At 33.9% G+C, this 19,864-nt stretch overlaps 2 protein-coding genes across 3 annotated transcripts in view; one reads left to right on the top strand and one right to left on the bottom strand.

The window, feature by feature from the left end:
• Mgat1 (alpha-1,3-mannosyl-glycoprotein 2-beta-N-acetylglucosaminyltransferase) overlaps nt 1–19,864 on the top strand; it is a 110,217-nt gene that overhangs the window by 48,237 nt on the left and 42,116 nt on the right. The window lies entirely within an intron of this gene.
• The window catches only part of LOC143915579 (uncharacterized), a 55,643-nt gene that overhangs the window by 14,331 nt on the left and 21,448 nt on the right, over nt 1–19,864 (bottom strand). The window contains exons 3-4 of the mRNA XM_077436278.1: nt 15,806–15,942; nt 130–424 (exon numbers count right to left, since the gene is read on the bottom strand). Of these exons, the coding sequence (XP_077292404.1) occupies nt 130–424; nt 15,806–15,942 (432 nt within the window). The remainder of the gene's footprint in view (nt 1–129; nt 425–15,805; nt 15,943–19,864) is intronic.

Below are 19,864 nucleotides of genomic sequence, written 5' to 3'. Positions count from 1 at the left end.
AAGCCGGATCGTTTAAGTTAATAATAAATTAATAAATTGCCGCGAGAACTAAACGAGCGGTAAGGACCCACGATTGTGTCTTGATTAATTGCTCGTTAAGCCTCCAGGAGTTGAAAATTGAGTGCTTACCGGAAGCTGGCAAGGCGCCTCCGTATCTCACAGTGGCCAAATCCTTGTTCAGGACTTTGTATTCCATTCTGAAGTCGAAGTTGTAGCCTGATTGGTCCTTGGAGAGTCGAAGCAGACGGACTATTAGTGTTATGGAACGGGTTTCGCTGTAGTAGACTGTGGGACCCCACGAGGTTCCACACCAGGACCCTCCGACCGGTGGTCGACCCAGCTCCCCGATTTGAAGAGATCCATCTGGACAGCCGTCTACTGTGAAAGATACGAATCTTCCTATCGTAAAGCTCTCCAGAGTAAGCTGAAAATGAAAAAAAAATATGTTGATTAACATTTAGAAAGCAACTACAACAACAAAGTCCAAGAAGAAAAAAGTTATTTACACAGTGAGGAAGCTAAACACACAAACAAATCAAATTTTTACTTGATCCATATGTAAGATTTAGTTTTAAAGCTTAGATCATCCAAAATATAATTCGTTTCGGCGTATTGAGAAAAAAACATGTTTTTTTGCCTTTTTACTACATGGCTTTTTGCCTACCTCATTGCGGGTCCCGTCACGAATTGAATCCTACATATATATTTATGTATACATACTTGTACATGTATAAAAAATGAACAAATATGTGAGTATTGTGGGATTTAGTTTTATAACCTAGAAGAATGCATGAATGATTAGTAGAGGTAGGATAGTCACAGTGCTATCCATTGTTCGGCAAACCTTTAACAATGCATTTACAACCTTTGAACAATAGATTACCGTCGGTCGTTGCCGATCGATGACCTATTCGCACCGGTATTAGCTCTTCCATAAATAATATCTAATTAAAAGTACCTAAACGGTCTTAAAAAAAATCTGTCAACAAAGTTTGTTCCTGTAGTGCTATTTTTTAATTCGTACTTATAAAATATACTCAATATACTCATAATAATCACATAAAATATCATTTCAAGTTTCAAGTGGGTAGTCCGTACATTCTCGTACGCAGAGTGAATTTCATAGATTGTCAACCTTTAGTTCAATTAAATTTGGCAATCATGCAGTGTTGCGCATCTTGTGAAACGAAATTTTCTAATGGTGTTCAATGTGGTATTTGTAAGAGGCACTATGATTTTGATTGTGCCAACATTACGGAAGGCGGCTACAACAGATTGGGAGCTATGAAAAGGGCTGCATGGAAGTGTCCACGATGCCGTAATCCACAAAATTCTCAGTCTTTAACCGAGTCACCTTCGCCGTCATTTAATACACTACTTAAGGATATCTTTGATATCAAACGTAGCGTTTCATGCCTACCGTCGCTTGCAGAAGACATAAAAACGCTAAAAACTGATATTTGCAACCTCAAAGCGACATGTGAATTTAACAGCTCAAAGATTATTGAGGCTGAAAATAGAATAAGTGCAGTAGAGGATAAAGTAAAAGACATTTACAGGGATCTATGTACTGAGAAAATCACTACCAATGATATCAAAGCTCGACAAAATAGCTTTGAAACCAGATCGCGTAGTAATAATATTGAATTGCAAGCTGTACCCGAAAAGCGCACTGAGAATGTAATAGATATTTTCAAAAAACTTTGCAAGACTATCTCGGAGCCGATGGATGACAACTTAATATTATCCTGCCACAGAACTGCTAAATCAAACAAGAACAGTGACCGCCCTCGGAACATAATAGTAAGTGTACCGAGTTCACGTCACCGCGATCGTATCCTGTCTGCTGTACATCGCCACAATCGTAGTGCGCGTGCTACAAATCAATGTGACAACAACTCAGCTCTACTCAACTCTTCTCACTTGGGCATCTCTGGTACGCCCGTTAGAATATATGCAGCTGAACATTTATCACCAGAATCAAAATCACTTCACGGTGCCGCAAGAACTACTGCCAAAAAAAATAATTATAAATATGTATGGGTTAAATTTGGCAAAATATTTATGCGTAAAGACGACAAATCGAACTCGATATTTATTCGAGATATAAATTGTCTTGCTAATATTAAGTAATATTACTAAATTTTTTTTTATTTACTAAATTTTTTATTTACTCGTGTAATATATAACTCCTAGATTCGTAGGTTTTTCTTTATTTTTTCAAAATGTCAACAGATGTAAGTCTAAAATTTCCAATATTCACCTTCAAGTACTTGCCAATAATTTCGATATAATCTGCCTTGCGGAAACAAACTTTGATAACTCCATATTTAGCGAAGAATTGTTTGATAATAGATATATAGTTTACCGTAGAGACAGAGATGTTTTGAATAGCTCCAAAAAGGAAGGTGGAGGTGTCCTCCTAGCTATAAAAAAACAGTTTACCTCATTTAGGCTATTATCTTGGGAAAGCACTGTTGAAGATCTTTGGGTTAGGATATATCTAAATTGTAATTTTATTATTAACATTTGTTTAGTTTACCTACCCCCTAACTTAAATAATAATCTTCTACAGGCTTTCTATGAAAAATGTCATGGAATTTTTTCTAATACTGATACCAACCATGAATTCATTATTGTTGGTGATTTTAATATACCTAACATTGTTTGGTCAAAAGACTCTAGTAGCACTAAAATGTTAATAAACAATCCCATTGATTCGAAATCGTCCTTGTTATTTAATCTTATGGCTTATGGTAATTTATGTCAATATAATTATATAAAAAATTTTAATGGTCGTATTTTGGACTTATTCTTATGTAGCTTTGAACCATCTAGCTTATCTATAGCATGTCCAGTTAGTAAGTTGGATAAACACCATCCAGCATTCGATGTGCTCTTAGTTGTTAAGAAGATAAAATATTTTAAGCCCTTATGTAATAACATTGTACTGAATTACAGAAAATGTAATTTTGGTAATTGCAGAACTAATTTATCATTAATAGATTGGTCTGATCTTTTTAATAATTTGAGCATTGATGAATCGGTCAGTGTATTTTACAACACATTATACAGTATTATTGGTGACAATACACCTACAAAGAAAATTGTATCTGACACTGGCCGATATCCAATCTGGTTCAGTAAATCATTGGTGAAATGTCTCAAGGAGAAAGCCAAAGTACATAAAAGGTACAAAGTCTTTGGTAATCCCAGAGATTACGACACCTTTGCATTATTAAGAACTCGCTCCAAGAGACTGTTGTCCAAATGCCATACTGACTACTTGTCATACAGGCGGACCTCAACTTTCGCACGTAATTGGTTCCTGAAAATGTGTGCGAAAGTTAAATGTTCGAAAGTAGAGGGATGTAAAAAAAAAAAAAGCATACCAAAAATTGTATCAAAAATGTACGTATTAAATAAAAATTATTTATATACATTAAAAAGTAAAGTAAATGCATGAAATAAAAAGCAGAATAACACGATAAAATAAATAATAAAAAAACAAAAGAAAAATAATACGTAAGAAAAAAAATGAACATAGCTGTAAAAATCAAATAAAATAAAATACTCAAATCCTATTCTTAGTTTTACATTCTACAAAAGAAAAATAGTACCAAAAAATGTACATAAGGAGAGAGGAAAATAAAAACAAAAAAAAAATCACAACTAGGCCCAAATGGAAGAGAGTAGATTAAAATTCCACACATACATCACATTCAAATTAAGAGAATAATGATGAGCGCAGGCTGCCAGATAAATATGTTAAAATAACATCCAATAATCTACACTCACTTAGGTGGAAAAAATGGCATTCAGGCACGGCAAATTATAATCTCGTAATGAACTTGTCAAGAGTTGGTTGAATATGACATTTTTTTTTCTTCATAGAGAGTTCTGTTACAGACAGTACTCTTATGAATAGCCCTACGTACTTGAGATATTCGTTCTCCATTGGGATCACAGTCTTCCATAATGTTCAAAAACTTTTCGAGATGCGTAAAAGCTTCGTTCATATTTTTTATAGTTAAGGTATTAATGATTTCTTCTGGTTCTTCTTCCTCACTTTCAATATGTATATCATTCTCGTTCTCTTGTCGGTCCATTAGAAATTCATTGGTCATGGGTTCAGAATGAGATTCAATCATCTCATTAATATCTTCAATGTTAACATCTAGGTTAAGTTCGTTCATAAAGTGAACTATTTCAAGTGTGATAGTTTCTGGAGTTTGATCAAACTTTATGATATCACCCATCATTTGTGGTCATAGTTTTCTCCATGAATCTTTCATTGTTGATAAAGTAACATTGGCATCAATTTTAAATCACCAGCTAAATTTCCACCAAGAAGCAATGGCAATCGGTTTTTAGAAGGTTTATGACCAGGGGCAACTGCTTCTTCCTTTGATAAGAATGTATGATTAGGCATCTTCTTCCAAAATAAACCAGTCTCATCTACATTGAATATTTGACTAGAGGAATATTCACCATCTTCAATAATTTTGGACAATGAGGAAATAAAGTCTTTTGCAGCATCTTCATCTGCATCAGCTGATTCTCCAGTGAATTTAATATTGTGTAAAGAATATCTTGTTTTAAAATTTTAAAATCAGCCGTTACTTGCATGAAACACCGTGTTAGAATCTTCTTTTAGTCTAGCCTTCCAATCCTTATGCAAACTAAGAGTTCTAGCTTGAATTATTGAAGTACTCAGAGGGATGTTTTTTTGATTTTGGTCACTTATCCAATAAGACAAAGATTTCTCCATGTCATCCATCACTATGCCGTGCCTTTTAGAAACAATTTTTGATGATATATTTCCACAATTTTTAACGAATTCTTTAATTTTGTCTTCATTTTTTAATATAGAACATATCGTAGACCTGTTTATATCATACGAACGGCCGATTGACGCATAAGATTCTCCATTTTCCGACCTTTTTATGATATCCATCTTTGTTTCAATTGTATGAAGTTTATGAGTTCTCGACTTTTTATTTTTATTCGTATCTTCATTGTTTTTCTGTTTGTCACTCATATTTAATGTATGAAATATTTAGTAAATCAAACAACTTGACAAAACTCACGTATGTGCGAGCAGGATGTACCACTTTTCACAGCACGGGCTCGTTCATACGCATTTCATAGTGCGACAGGGAATCGAGGAGAGGGAAACAATTGCACGTAAACAAACATTTTTGCATTATCACCAAAAAATAAAAAAAAAACGATTTTTTAAAAATGTGCGAAATAGCGAATTGTGCGAAAGTCGAATGTGCGAAAGTTGAGGTCCGCCTGTATATTGAATCCCGCATTTCATCGAACCCTAAATGCTTTTGGTCTTACACCAAGTCTAAATGCAAGGGTAATTCTTTGCCCGAAACTTTAAGATTTAATAACATTTGTGCCTCATCTGGCTTAGATATGTGTGAATTGTTTTCTGAATATTTTTCATCTGTGCATAACAATGATGATTGCTCCCTTTCATATGTGGACGCTCACATTGACAATTGCTCGTACTGCCTTGATAAAATATATGTTGAAGAAAAGGAGATTACTTATGTCCTATTAAATTTAGATGTAAATAAGGGTGCTGGACCTGACGGCATACCTCCATACTTTATTAAAACTTGTTATTTGGAACTTGTAGAACCCTTATTTATAATTTTTAACAATTCTTTATCTGCTGGTGTATTCCCTTCTAAATGGAAACTAGCCAATATTGTACCTATTTTCAAGTCTGGCGATAAATCACTTTGTAATAACTATAGACCAATAAGTATCTTATCCTGTTTTGCTAAAATTTTTGAATGTTTAACTTATAATCATATTTATTCTCATGTAGTGCCTAAAATTGCACAGGAACAACATGGATTTGTTAAAAAAAAATCAACCGTTTCTAATCTTATTGAATTCACTACCACAATTTATAAATATCTTAATACTCGTACACAAGTAGATGTTATATATACAGACTTTCAAAAGGCTTTTGACAAGGTTAATCACGGTTTGCTAATTCGTAAATTATCTAAATTTGGAATTCATGGAAATTTACTTAGATGGTTAACTTCTTATCTTAATTTGAGAAGTCAATTGGTTACAATTAAGGGTTTCTCATCTGCCCCTAAAATAATCCTTTCAGGAGTTCCTCAAGGTTCTCACCTTGGACCACTTCTGTTTATTATTTTTATTAATGACCTAATCCCCCTACTGAAGTGTCAATGCTTACTTTATGCCGATGATCTTAAGGTTTTCCATCCTATCAATAGTGAGTCGGATTGCTTAAAATTACAATCCGACATTGATATAATATCTGAATGGTGTAATGTAAACCTTATGCATCTCAATATTTCTAAATGCTTCTCAATGACACTTTCCAGAAATCGTAACCTAATTGACTTTACTTACAATATTAATAACGTAGATCTTACAGCAAAAAATTGTGCCAGAGACTTAGGTATACTTATAGATTCCAAACTATCATTTAATGAACATATTAATCATATTGTTACTAAATCTTATAAACTATTGGGATTTATTTGCCGAGTTGCGAAGCCCTTTAAGAATCCCCATACTCTGATTCTACTCTATTACAGTTTAGTTCGTAGTAATATGGAGTATGCCTCAATCATATGGTCTCCCTATTACCAAACTTACATTGAGCACTTAGAAACAATCCAGAAGCGTTTTCTGCGCCATTTATCCTATAAGACTGGTCTTAAAAAACTGTTACCATCTTATAATGACAGACTTTCTTTTTTCCATATTGCAAGTTTGTCTCAGCGTAGAAGGGTTTCTGATTTGTTAATTTTATATAAGATTGCTAATGGTATTCTTGACACGTCTGTTTTAAGCGAGATTAATTTTAACGTTAATGCCCGATTCACCAGATGCACAAATCTTTTTTATCCACCTATTTGTCAAAGCAACACCTCTTTCAATAGTGCAATCGTTCGTATATGCCGTATTTACGATAGCTTAGATGATTGTCCTGACCTCTTTAGAGACTCTTTTAGTATTTTTAGGACAAAGGTGAAGAAAATAATATGTGGTTGATTTGCTTCTTCACCCTTATAGTCTTTCTTTTTCTTTTTTACTTTATCTGTATCTTTTTCTTTATCTGTTTCTTTTCTTTTTTTTAAAATCTTGATGTTTTTGTAATTTTACTTTTTTATATCACCATGTGGTGCTCACTGTAAATGGAATATTATATTTTTATTTATGTTTATTATTATTTTTTGTCTCATTATACAACTTTCTTTTTATATTTTATTCTGTATGTGTGCCTATTTAAATAAAATAAAAAAAATAAAAAATAAAAATAAAAAAATACACGGCCCCCTCAGGCTCCGGTGACTTATGATTAGTATGGGACGCATGAGTTGAAGAATGTTTAAGTTGTCATCTGTAACATGTAACGCTCTGTCAAGTAGACAATGTTTTAAACCGATAAACGAATCTCATTTTAATCAACCGCGTGTGTCTCCTGACAAGGAGATCCTGCAGCATTATTTTCTTGAGAAATTTCAATTTTGGGATTTTACTGGTTTATTTTTTTGCTTTATAAAAAAAATTATGTGTTTCTGTGATTTTTTGCAGATAATTTTAATACACTTTTATCGCTGGATTTTATTGTATTGATTTGAACACAAATATTTTCATATTTTTTATCGATTATCGATTATGCGGGCGTGGATTATTTATTGTTAATTTACATATTTCTTTTCTTTTTATTTCTTATAAAACAAACGATAGACTTATGGTTACAAAATCTTTGCTCCCCGATGTGACATCTTTGATTCAGTTCATGGACCAAGGTGTTATATCCTCAATGAAACGTCTTTATTGTCAAATTCGAAACCCTTGTTGAGGAAGCTGACAAACTGATCAATTTCTGGACAAAAATGACGATATTGGATGCTATACACGGAATAACACAATCTTGGTCAAAATTAAAGCCAGTAACACTTATTCGATCATGTAGAAAGATTCTTCCTGACATGAAAACAGATTTTGTGGATTCTGAAGAGAATGAAGCAAATGTGAATATCTTAAATATGTGGATTATTGGAAAATTGAAAATGTTTTGAAAACGTGGATAAGGAAAACATCCAGGAGTGGCTCAATCATGATTGAAGTGGAAAAAATTCTCAAGAGGAAGAAAATGAGAGTGACACTACAAGTTAAGAAGATACCAGTGGTTACATTAGTCATAAAACGGTACAACACTAGTACTACATAACTACTAACGACCACTTATCTGCTTAACTATGAGCGTTTTTCTTAATAAATAATTTGTGTTGTAAATATGACATTATATTATTTTTGAAACGAAGTCAAAATTTGATGATTCGGATTATCCGTGTTTTTCAATTATCCGTGACCTTCCTCCCCAGCATTATCCCGGAAAATCGAGATTGTATTGTATATGATACATATATGCAGTGGTGTAGTGCTAAATAAAAAAGAACCAGGTCAGTGTTCAATTTTTATGACCCCCCCCGCTTTCTTCCTTACTAAAAAAAAGTTGTATCCTAATATTGGTAGTTGAAATATTTATAAAAAAAAATCAAATAATAAGTAACAGATATTCTTACTTGTTGAAATTATGATGTATTTTTTAATATTTTATAAAAATTTCCATAATGCACCCTCTTCAACATCTTTGATTTTGCAAAACCCGTGTTTGTGTGTCAACAGCAACATTTGCTTTTAGCAATGCTAAAACCATGTACATATGTCAAAAAACTATCAAATTTTAACATGTGAATTTAGAGATGACTATTCATTTAAGCTGAGTCCTCTAATTTTATCTATCCTCAAGTGCGTATGGTCAATAGTTCAAAGAATGTTTCCTTTCGAAGTTTTGGGTGGTTTTAGATAAAAAATCCAATAAAGTTAATTAAATGTCTTTTAAGTTTTGAACGTGCTCAGATTACTATTCGATTGTGGTCATCGAGTGTTAGAGCGAGAGGATGCTCACAATATTTGGAATACAAAATTTTATATGAAATTTTAGTCAAAATATTTTTTAATTGTACTCGAAAAACAATGTTTATATCAATCAAAGTGCCAGGGCGGCGACCTGGCTGAAAAAGAAGTACCAGCTCGACGACCTGGCCCGACTACACCACTGCATATATGTACATATGTATGTACAATTTTTTCAGGTTAAAATATAACTTGTCAATTCTGCAAATCTGGATAAAATTTTGAACATTTCGCAAAAACCCAACTAGCAGCGACGAGGGAAATGTAAAATGTATTTCCGGTCGGTAAACTAATGGATTTTACGATGGAAAGGATAAAGTTCCGCGTTACTTCCGAACCATTGTTTACTCGCATTGCGTCACTTCGACAAAATGTTCCTATCCTTATACATATGTACATATATATAATATTATACAAAACAGCGGCTCTCAACTTTTATTACACGCGGCACCTACGGGTGTGTACATGTTTCCTCACCCGTATAATTTATAACGCGGAGCTTTTTTTTTTTGCCTTGGAATATTTCTCCTGCGGGAATATTGTATGTAAGCACATATATCCCAGGATGTAAATGTACATATATCCAGGGGGCGTGTAAGCCAACGTGCTTCGGGATTGTATGCAATAAACCATACAGATATCTGAAACAATGAATTTTTAGTACACTTATGAACGGGCTGCAGTGCTAACTGTTCGGAACGAAAATTTGAATTTCTACAACATGTTCCATTTTAAATATGCAAGTAACGAGTTGAAGGGGAGCCGGTTAATTCGTCCGGTCGTTCGTTATTAGTTTTACGAGACAAATTACCGGGTTCGCGGAGTGTCATTTGTTATTTTCTCCGCAAAACAATATAAAATTTAATGAAACTGCTTCGTTTAAACCTTTTAAATATGGTGGGAGAGAGGAGGGGGTGGTAGGGTGCCGAGAGGCGATAAATACTCCGAAGTAATTAAAACTGGTGGCAGCGGGGTACTGAAAAAAAGGGTTCGCCTTTATGAAAAAGCTGCAAAGTGAAATGTACTACGAGAAAAAAATGTATATTGTATATAGAAAACATACAAAGGAAAGCAATTGGAGTGTGACAAAAATAAAAACAATATTCGTATGGATCACTTCCAAAAGGTCATACGCGTCAAATTAAGGCGAGCCACTCGCGCAGATAAGATCTATCTTTTGATATGTCGTAGTGTCTGTAACAACGATGCATATCGTGGCTAGGTAAACCTGCGAGAGACTTATTTGCAAACAAATCCCCAAGATAATTATTATACATTATTTTTTTTTTTTAATTTTACATATATTTATACAATAGGTGCCATGACAGGTTGCCCCAAGGCGACACATGGTCAAATTTTTGTATAAACATAATATTACAATACAATAGCGTCATCTATGGATACACTCGTATAATTAGCAAGAAACATACAATGTAGGTAAGCATATTTTAAATATCAATACATTTGATATGCAACGAAATTTGCGAGAAATAAATTTGAAAATTTTAAATTTGACAAATGAGGATAAGTTTCCAATTTATTTGAAACCGTATCAATAATGAAATCAGATAAATTGGCAAACTCTGATAGGAAACAATCGACCTGGAGTCACATTTATATATCCAAGGTCTAGTCAATTGAAATTTGATTCTTGTCAATTGATTGAACCCTCCTCAGTTGAAAGCATTATACGCTAAGAAATGAGCTATGAATATGTACATATGAACATATTTTAAATTTGTATTTTTTTTTTCTTCTTTATTTATTTATTTTTCTTTAAAATTTTTGGGTAGCATGTGAATGTTTGTTATATAAAATTAAATGTGTTTTTATACATATATATGTATGTATGTTTATATAAAATGAGATTTATGTATTATCTGGCTACAGTGTCATATTGGGGTATCCCGTGAAGGCTGAATGAAATTTGTAAAAATCTCATTTTAAAAATGTTTTCGCGATATATTATATTTGACAAACTACATATGGTCAAGACCATGTGTTAACGTCAAACTTTTTTTTTTTAATTTGGATATCCAGAAGAAAATTTTATTGGAATTTTTAATATTTTGTTCCCATTGCTTTAATTTACAATTGGGTCATTTTCTTTTCTAAAGCCGTGATACGAAAATAATATTTTTAATGACTTCAATATTGTTCAGTATTCACAAAATTTTCCGTTACGTGTAATATTAATGTCATGAAAATAAAAAAGAAAAATTAAAATCGCGATAGAATAGAAACGACAATGTAAGAGACTGCTTGTGAGATTTTCCATGATTTCCCAAAGGGGACATTAAGTTGTCTTGTTCTTCTTACGTCACACGTTCTCTTCAAAACAAGATTGAGTTTTATTTTAAACCAAAGAAACAATTTATAATATAATACATACATATATAGACGTATCATAATTGTATATATAAATATTATAATTGCCAATTTTTTTCTCAAAAACTACATAAACGATTTTACATTAATTATGCACATACAAGTTGTGTGCGAGCAGAATGCAAACTGTATAGATTGATTGCGTGCGTGCGAGTAGAAATATGAAAACCAAACTCACATTAACACAGGCAGTAACATAGTTCGGTAGTTGCGTTAATGCTAACCCATGAGAGGTCCGGGTTCAAGCCCTGGTTTGACCGATTAAAAATAATTTATTCGAAGTATTTATACAGTGCTGCTGGTCAGACTTGGATATTTGTGACTCCAAGTTAATCATTTCCTAACAAAGTTTGTCAATTTATCTAATTTCATTATTGAAACGGTTCCTCAATTTTACTTATATTATATTTATATGTATATATCAGTTGCGTACCGTGTAAATCTTCCTGTTTTTATCGCACAGTGTGTGCAGACACAAGGGGACTAAGCGAGGATTTAGTTTATAGTATAGAAGAATGCATGTACAATTAATTAGGTTGGCATGCGTGAGTTGAAGAATGGTTTAGTTGTCATCTTGTCATGTGACGTGCGAGCGATCTCAGTTCGCTGTGGCGCTCCGAGAATCAAACCATGTCTTCTAACAACCATATCTTACATTCAATATATGTATGTACATATCTTTTTTTAAAACATGCATATTTCTAAATAAAAACAAACCCCAAATTTTATATTTTTATTCACTTTACGTCAAGATATCCTGGGATTACGGATTGCGTCACGCATGGAAATCGATGGGGTCAAATTGACCCTCGTGTGCTCAATATTCCGGAACTAATATCACTCGAGGGTATACGCATTATATTACATACATATATACATATGTATATAAAAGGGACAGGAAAATAACTTTTGCGGGTTACGTTTCGAGTGCACTCCGATTTGCCAACGCAATAAAATTTACTATTTAAAGGGAACGAGCGCGTAACCCAACTATGCGTATATAAACTGAATAAAATAGCATTAAATTCGCCATTATATTCGAATGGAAATTGCATTATTAATGAGCAACACCAGTGAATGGCCATATTGTGAAAAAAAATTGAGCGTGTTTTTTACACTGTAGCATATGTTAAAAGGAGCCGCCGTTATAATTATAATTGACAATAACTTTAACCATCTACAAAATATAAATTTCCATTATTATAAAATATATATGTATTCCATAAATAAATTTATAATATTCTAGCATATGCTAAAAGGAGCCGCCGTTATAATTGGTTTTCGAGGATTATCTTCAGGCTTTAGTGCAGTCGGCTAACAATGAAGACTCCCCGAATTGACTTAGTGGTCGGTAACGGCACTCCCGCTAGAGCTCTGGGAACTGACAGCGCGAAAGCGTGGGACTGTATATCTGGTACGTGACTATAACAATAGGTAAACAAACGTGTCGAGGAAGATGCACTGAGTGACCTGCCCTATATAAGCAGGTACTTAGGCCATTCCAAGGCATTTTGGACGGAGAACTGGCTGTGCGTGGATCTCCTGAATCACCCACTAAACGCTGTGAAGCGACTTTGGCATTTTATTTGGATCCTCTACCCACACATACGCGACAACACTATAAAAATGAAACTTCATGTGAAAAAGTGAAGGTGCAACGTTTCGTAAAACGTCCAGTGCCACATAAATTTAATTCACACAACCATGCGTAAAGAAGTTTCATTTAAATAATTTATTGAAAATTAAGCATCGCAGAGTTTCCTATAGGACGTTTGTAGAAGAGTTGTAAAAGTTGTTTTGAAATTTAGCTTCAAAGCGTTTCGTTCGCTTAAAGTACTTTAAGCATGTTTTTCCCTTTGTTTTGGCGTCGCCAGGTCGTCTACCTTTGCAGTCTCCCATCTCTTCAGGACACAATAATCAAGGATCCATTTTCGTGGACAGGTGCGATTAATAACACGATACACAAAAGCGACCACCTCTCTGTCGCAATCCTTTGCTTGCATTTCGTCATTTTTCCCGTCCCTTTTGTGATGGAACGATCTCGTCAACTTTGCGTGAAGGCAAAATCATTTTAAATTCATGTTTGATGATGAATAGTCCTTTGTCAACGTTGGGTACGTTCGCACCTGTCGAGGCTTTATATCTATAATATTTCGCAAAGTGAAAGACTAGTCTTTCAACTACTCGTACGACTTATCGATTGCAATCAGTCACGTGAAAGACTAGTAATAGTAAGGAAACAGTTTTTCCCATAAATTGTTTCAAATTTTCTTTTATGGGAAATTAAATTAAGGATTGAAAGAGTAACTGGTACCACTTTTCAAATTTTTAACACTTTGCAGCGGGTCACGAGAATTCTCGTGTTTACGTAGTCTGCGCTTGGACTGCGGGTCCCGAGAAAACTAGTGTTCTTAAAATATTTTTGATCAATGACATCTCTGCAACTGGATATATAAATATATACTTCATATATAAATGATAAAATAGGAATCGGTTTACTTTATTATTAAATTTTGTTCACAATGCATCTTATATATATTTTAATAGCTACTGATCATTTTCTATTTTACAATTTTATTTTATTACTTTATTATTATATGTACATACATACATTTATTTATTTAACATATTATTTATTTAATAGTTTTGGACCATTGTGGCATTACAGGAAGAACCTAATGCGCCACAATGGCCTACATTTGAAAAAGATATAAAAACAAGTAAACTGTAAATAAAGGAAAAAAGCAAAAGCAGAAAACATGGTAAAATAAAATAATAAAAAAAAGTAACAAAAGGAAAATAATACATCATTCAGAGAGAAAAAAAAATAACAAAAGTGTAAAAATTAAAAATAAAATCCATAAATCCCATTCTTTGTTTACACTGAGCAAAATTAAAATAGTATATAAAAATGTACAAAAGAGAAAGAAAAAATAAAATAAAATAAAACAAAATATGAATAAAAAATAAAATCACAGCGAGGCCCAAATGGAAGAGAGTAGATTAAGATTCCACTCATTCATCACATTCAAATTAAGAAAGTAATGATGAGCGCAGGTTACCAGATAAATATGTTAAGATAATATCCGAAAATCTACGCTCCCCAAGGTGGAAAATATCACATTCAGGGACAGCAGCAACGATTTCATTGAGAAGTCGAATAGCTCTTGGAATAGGAGCCATTCGAAAAAGAACTGTGCGAGCAGCAGGTACAACCATTAAATGATGATGTCTACCACGCACATAATTATTAGGGACATAAAGTCCCAACTGTTCCAGCAACAACGGGCATGACGTATTACCACGCAATAGCTGGAGAACGAAACGAATTAATGAGAAGTTTCTCCGAAGTTCAAGGGAATTATACCCAAGCATGCCCAAAAGGAAAGGAGTAGGATAGAGATATGGGTAGTACCCATACTCTTTCTTATAAAGAAAACGAAGAAATGCTTTTTGCACTTTTTCTATAATAAGAGAGTAGTTTGCTTCATGCGGATTCCACACAATTGCATTATACTCTAGCTTACTTCTAACAAGCGAGTTGAAAAGCAAGCGAGAAGACAAGGGGTTGGAGAATAATCTAGCATATCTCAAGACAAATCCAAGTCGACGAAAGGAAACGTCAGCGATTGTCTTGATGTGGTTGTGAAAGGTGAATTGAGGATCAAAAGTGATACCCAAGTCGACCATTGATTCCACGCGCTTCAACAATACGGATCCAATAGAATACATATGTATATACGAAGTAACAATAGATGAAGTTTTATGATCGTGCAAAAATTCGAACTCGAGATTTTGACGAATTCGAACTCGGAATCAATCACTGATCACGTTTTCATGATCTAGAAAAAATGTGTGTGTGTGTGTATTTTGGGGATTTTTTGAGCATCGTTAGTCCTATCAAACTGAAACTTAGTATCGGTGTCAGAAATTATAAATTTTATAACCCAATACTTAACGTAGTACTTTTACTCTATAGAATCAAGGTTTTTTATGTTTTTATAAATGCAAATAAGGAAGGCCTAACGGGTTAACCCCGATGCGTCTTTTTGGTCAATTGCAATCATCGATAAACAGTTTATAGTTTAATTTTACAGAGTATCATAAAGACATCTATGGATAAATTTGCATTTTTGCAGCATTTTTTAAATTAGCGAACAGGACGGGGTTGTCAATTTTTAAAAACCGTGTTAATGAAATCAGATAAATTCGCACACTCCGATCAACCTTGATCGAAATGATCGACCATGGAGTCACATATCCAAGGTCTGGCCAGCAGCACAGCCAGGGATTGAACACGTGACTACACAATTAAAAGCATTCTACGTTAACTATTGATCTCTGCTGCTGGAACTGGACTTATAGAATTGAGTTACAGAATGTATGTATCTCCAAATTGAATAATGAACCCAGTGTGTCTTACTTGAATTAAATCTCCATGCATTCCACCCCCAGCCGTGAGAGTGATGTGGCAAATGAATGGCAGTCTATCTTCTTTTGGCCTGTGTAATTCCAGCTCGTAAGTCCTACCCACGTCTCCGTAGTAAGTCCTGTTGCAAGCTGAAACAAGAAAAGAAATACTGCGATAAAAATACAACACCTACAATATGATTGTGAGACGTGTGACTTCGAACATTTCATTATGTCAAAAGAAGGGGGGGGGGGGAGTAGGGGTAGGAGATGGAGATGGTGGAGATGGAGATGGCGGATATTGAATGTGTCAACAGATACTGTTGACAATGTCTTTCCCCCATTTACTTTGTCGCGATTGTTCACTTTCTGCTCTCCCCTTTGCGATTCAGGCACACTGTGCAATTTTCAGAGTGCTCAAAAGACCGATTATTTTACAAACCGAACAAAACCAATCTATTTTTATTACAAGCCTCTTCTAAGCCTCACTCCTTTCTTTCGTCTGACAATATTTTGGTTTTGATATCCTACGTTCTTCCGATCGTTTTGAAACTTTGCCATTTTGCGCGGTTTGGTCAACAATGTATATTCAAATCAAATCCACCAGTACGATGGTGAAAAATAATCGCAATAGACAAGTTTAAAAAATGCTACAATTTTGAGCAATTTGACGTCTAATGGTAAGTTGCCGTATTTATCTGCCTTTCTGCCGCCCTAAGCGCCTATAACTTTATCTTTTTAAAACAATATCTTATAACATTTGCATTATAGGCTCTCATTATATCTCATATACATATATAAATACACCACTCATAATAAATGTTAAAATGTTTATATTATAATTCCGATATTTGTACATACAAATGTACGTGTTACGGCCAAATTTTTAACATATTACTTCTGAGAGCTCGGCTCTCTCTGGCTTGATTTTATTATACCTATGTATTTATACTGCGATATTTTACGAACCTTTTATCATACTAGATTTTATAAGCCACCAGCTGAACCCGGCATGCGTTGCAATGCCACAATAACGCATGCAATTACCATTCCCGTTCCTGTTACCGTTCCCGTTCTCGTTCTCGTTCCCGTTCCCATTGTTCATTTGTCGGAAAAATACAGGCAGCGAACACATTTGAAACAGTTCAATTTTTTGTTTATTTTACCCTAACAACGCAGGTCGCGACGCGAAAACATTTGAAATTATTGCGTTGCAATGCCACTCATTACCGTTTTTCCCGTTCCCGTTCCCGTTTTTGGGCGATTTTTTTTACAGTAAGCTTCCCGGACATGCATACCACAAATCCTGAAAATTCCATTGTAATCGGTTGAGTGGTTTAGAAGCCTATACGAGATAGACAGACAAACAGACATAAATTTTTATATATTATATATTTACATATATATATATATATTTTAATAGGAATTAGTAGTCACTTTTAAAAGTTGACCTGCGGCATCAATCAAGCCAATGACTGTGCGCGCGATTTACTCGTCCTAAGTTATAATCCTCATCAATAAAGTGACGTCATACGCTCGACTTGATTCCTTAACATGTGTTAAAAACAATTAACTTGCATAAGGTTCAATTATACAAACATTTTGAATATAAAATCGTATATATGCGTTTGAATTACATATTCGTTTGATGTGTGGCTTAAAATCCTATAATTGGTCTGTCGTCCAAAAGGCTCACCGAAGAGGATTACCCGACCGATTCGAGAGGCTTGAGAGCGTCCGGGACGAGAGTTTTCCGAAGCTTCGGGAAACTCGGAAAATGGGTCGCGAGCGGAATCTGGAACGGAACCGCCCTATATTTCACACTCATAACAATACCTTCTCTTCTCCCATTTGATTAATGCATTTCGGTTCGATTTCGTGAGACACCCTTCAGATACTCCCACCCCCACCCACCCCCCCGCCTCAACAACACCTGCCTCCCCTTTACACCCCATCGTTATGAATCGACATCAGACGTTATGAATCGGTGACACATAACCGATATCTCGACACCCACCGCAAATTTATTATATTATAGGTATATGTAAAAAAATAAATAAAAATTGTACTAAAAATAAGATAATAGTATAATTTAATAAAAAAATACTAAAATGTAAAATAAAAAAAAAACTATAATACCGCTCTATAGTAATTAAATTACTATAGAGTGGTATTATCTTATTACATAAATAAAATTTTAATATAAAATACGGCAGTTGTTGATATTGTTGGTGGGTGGAGGATCCAAATTAAAAGCCAAAGTCGCTTCACAGCATTTATTGGGTGATTAAGGAGATCTACGCACTGCCAGTGCTCCGTCCAGAATGCCTTCATATGGCCTAAGTACCTGCTTATAAACGGCAGGTCACTCACTGCATCTTCCTTGACGCGTTTGTTTACCTATTGTTATAGTCACGTACCAGATATGCAGCCCAACGGTCTCGCGGTATCAGTTCTGAGAACTCTAGCGGGAAGCGACCACTAAGTCCATTCGGGGGTCTCCATTGTTAGCCGACAGCACTTAAGCCTGGAGATAATCCTCAAAAACCAATTATAACGGCGACTCATTTTAGCATATGCTACAATATTATAAATTTATTCATGGAATACGAATGTATTATATAATTTATATTTTATATTAATGGAAATTTATATTTTGTAGATGATAAAAGTTATTGTCAAATTCATGTTATGAACAGCAAAACTTACAGTAATATTATTAAAGACCATGCATTCAATTATATTGGTGTAATATTATATAGAAATAATTTAATAAAAATAAAGAAATTATTTTACGTCCTATCAATGTTGAAACACATTGCACGAATGTGACAGCAGCTTAGTTCTCGTAAATATACATACATATATGAAACTAGTTGTTTTACCCGGCTTCGCTCAGTATTTGTAATATAAATAGCTTAAACATGGCGAATCTTATAGTACATATTCATTTGTGTTTTATTAAATTTATTTCAATGGAAAAAAAAATATTGAACCAATCGAATCGTTACCAACCAACAAAATTGTTTTTGATCTTACCAACCAACATTACATACATACTTATAAAGTCTCTTTTAAATTAGATTATGAAACATATATGTATGTAAATAATAAGCACATATGTATTCTGGTTTTCGGCATAAATATTGAATAGTAAAAAGTAGTCTTAGAAGAATTTCTTTATTTTTACATAGATATATACCAGAAAGGCCTAACAGGTTGACCCCAATTCACATTTCTAGATAATTAGGTACAAACATTGCAGCATTTTTATTACATAAATCGCTGTATTTCGAGAGGCTAAAGAACACGAAATTAACAATTAATTAATTAATGACTTAATCTATAGAGACATCTATGGAATTAGACTTAGACTATATAAATTTTAACATATTGTAAATAAATCCAATTCAGATATTTGTGTACGGTGGTGTTTGCCAATTTGAAGGAGGAACCGTTTCAATAATGAAATCAGATAAATTAGCAAACTCTGATAAGAAACGACCGACTTGGAGTCACACATGTACAAGTCTGACCAGCAGCATTAAAGATTAGCACGGGATCGAACCCGGCAAACTCTCTGTGCTTAACATAAACGCAACCACCGATAATAACCAAATACATTGGAAAAGTAAAGAATACTTTTTAAAATTATACAGATTTCAATTAAAATTCTGAATATATTTATGAAAAAAAATTCATTCACTTTTAGGGCGAAATCAGGCAGCGATGAATGTGGCAAATGGGTTTTTTTAGATAGTTTTAAATATATGTATAGCAAAAAAGGTATATTTGTGACATAGCGGGTAGGATGGTGTTTGCCAATTTGATGGAGGAGAATAAAATCACATAAATTGGCAAACCCTGATAAGAAACGATTGACTTGGAGTCACAAATATCCAAGTCTGACCAGCAGTATTAAATATTGGGATCGAGCCCGGTAATCTTTCAGTGCTAAACATAAATGCAACCACCGAGCCATACTGCTGGCTAATTGATAATTACCAATTATAAAAGCTTGGAATGTACATATAACCTATATGTATATTACTAAGGCTGTTTGATTTTAGAC

This window comes from Arctopsyche grandis, chromosome 8 (genome assembly GCF_051622035.1).
Source record: "Arctopsyche grandis isolate Sample6627 chromosome 8, ASM5162203v2, whole genome shotgun sequence".
Lineage (NCBI taxonomy): Eukaryota > Metazoa > Arthropoda > Insecta > Trichoptera > Hydropsychidae > Arctopsyche > Arctopsyche grandis.
Note: the sequence above shows the minus strand (reverse complement) of the source record. Positions and strands in the feature narration are given on the sequence as shown.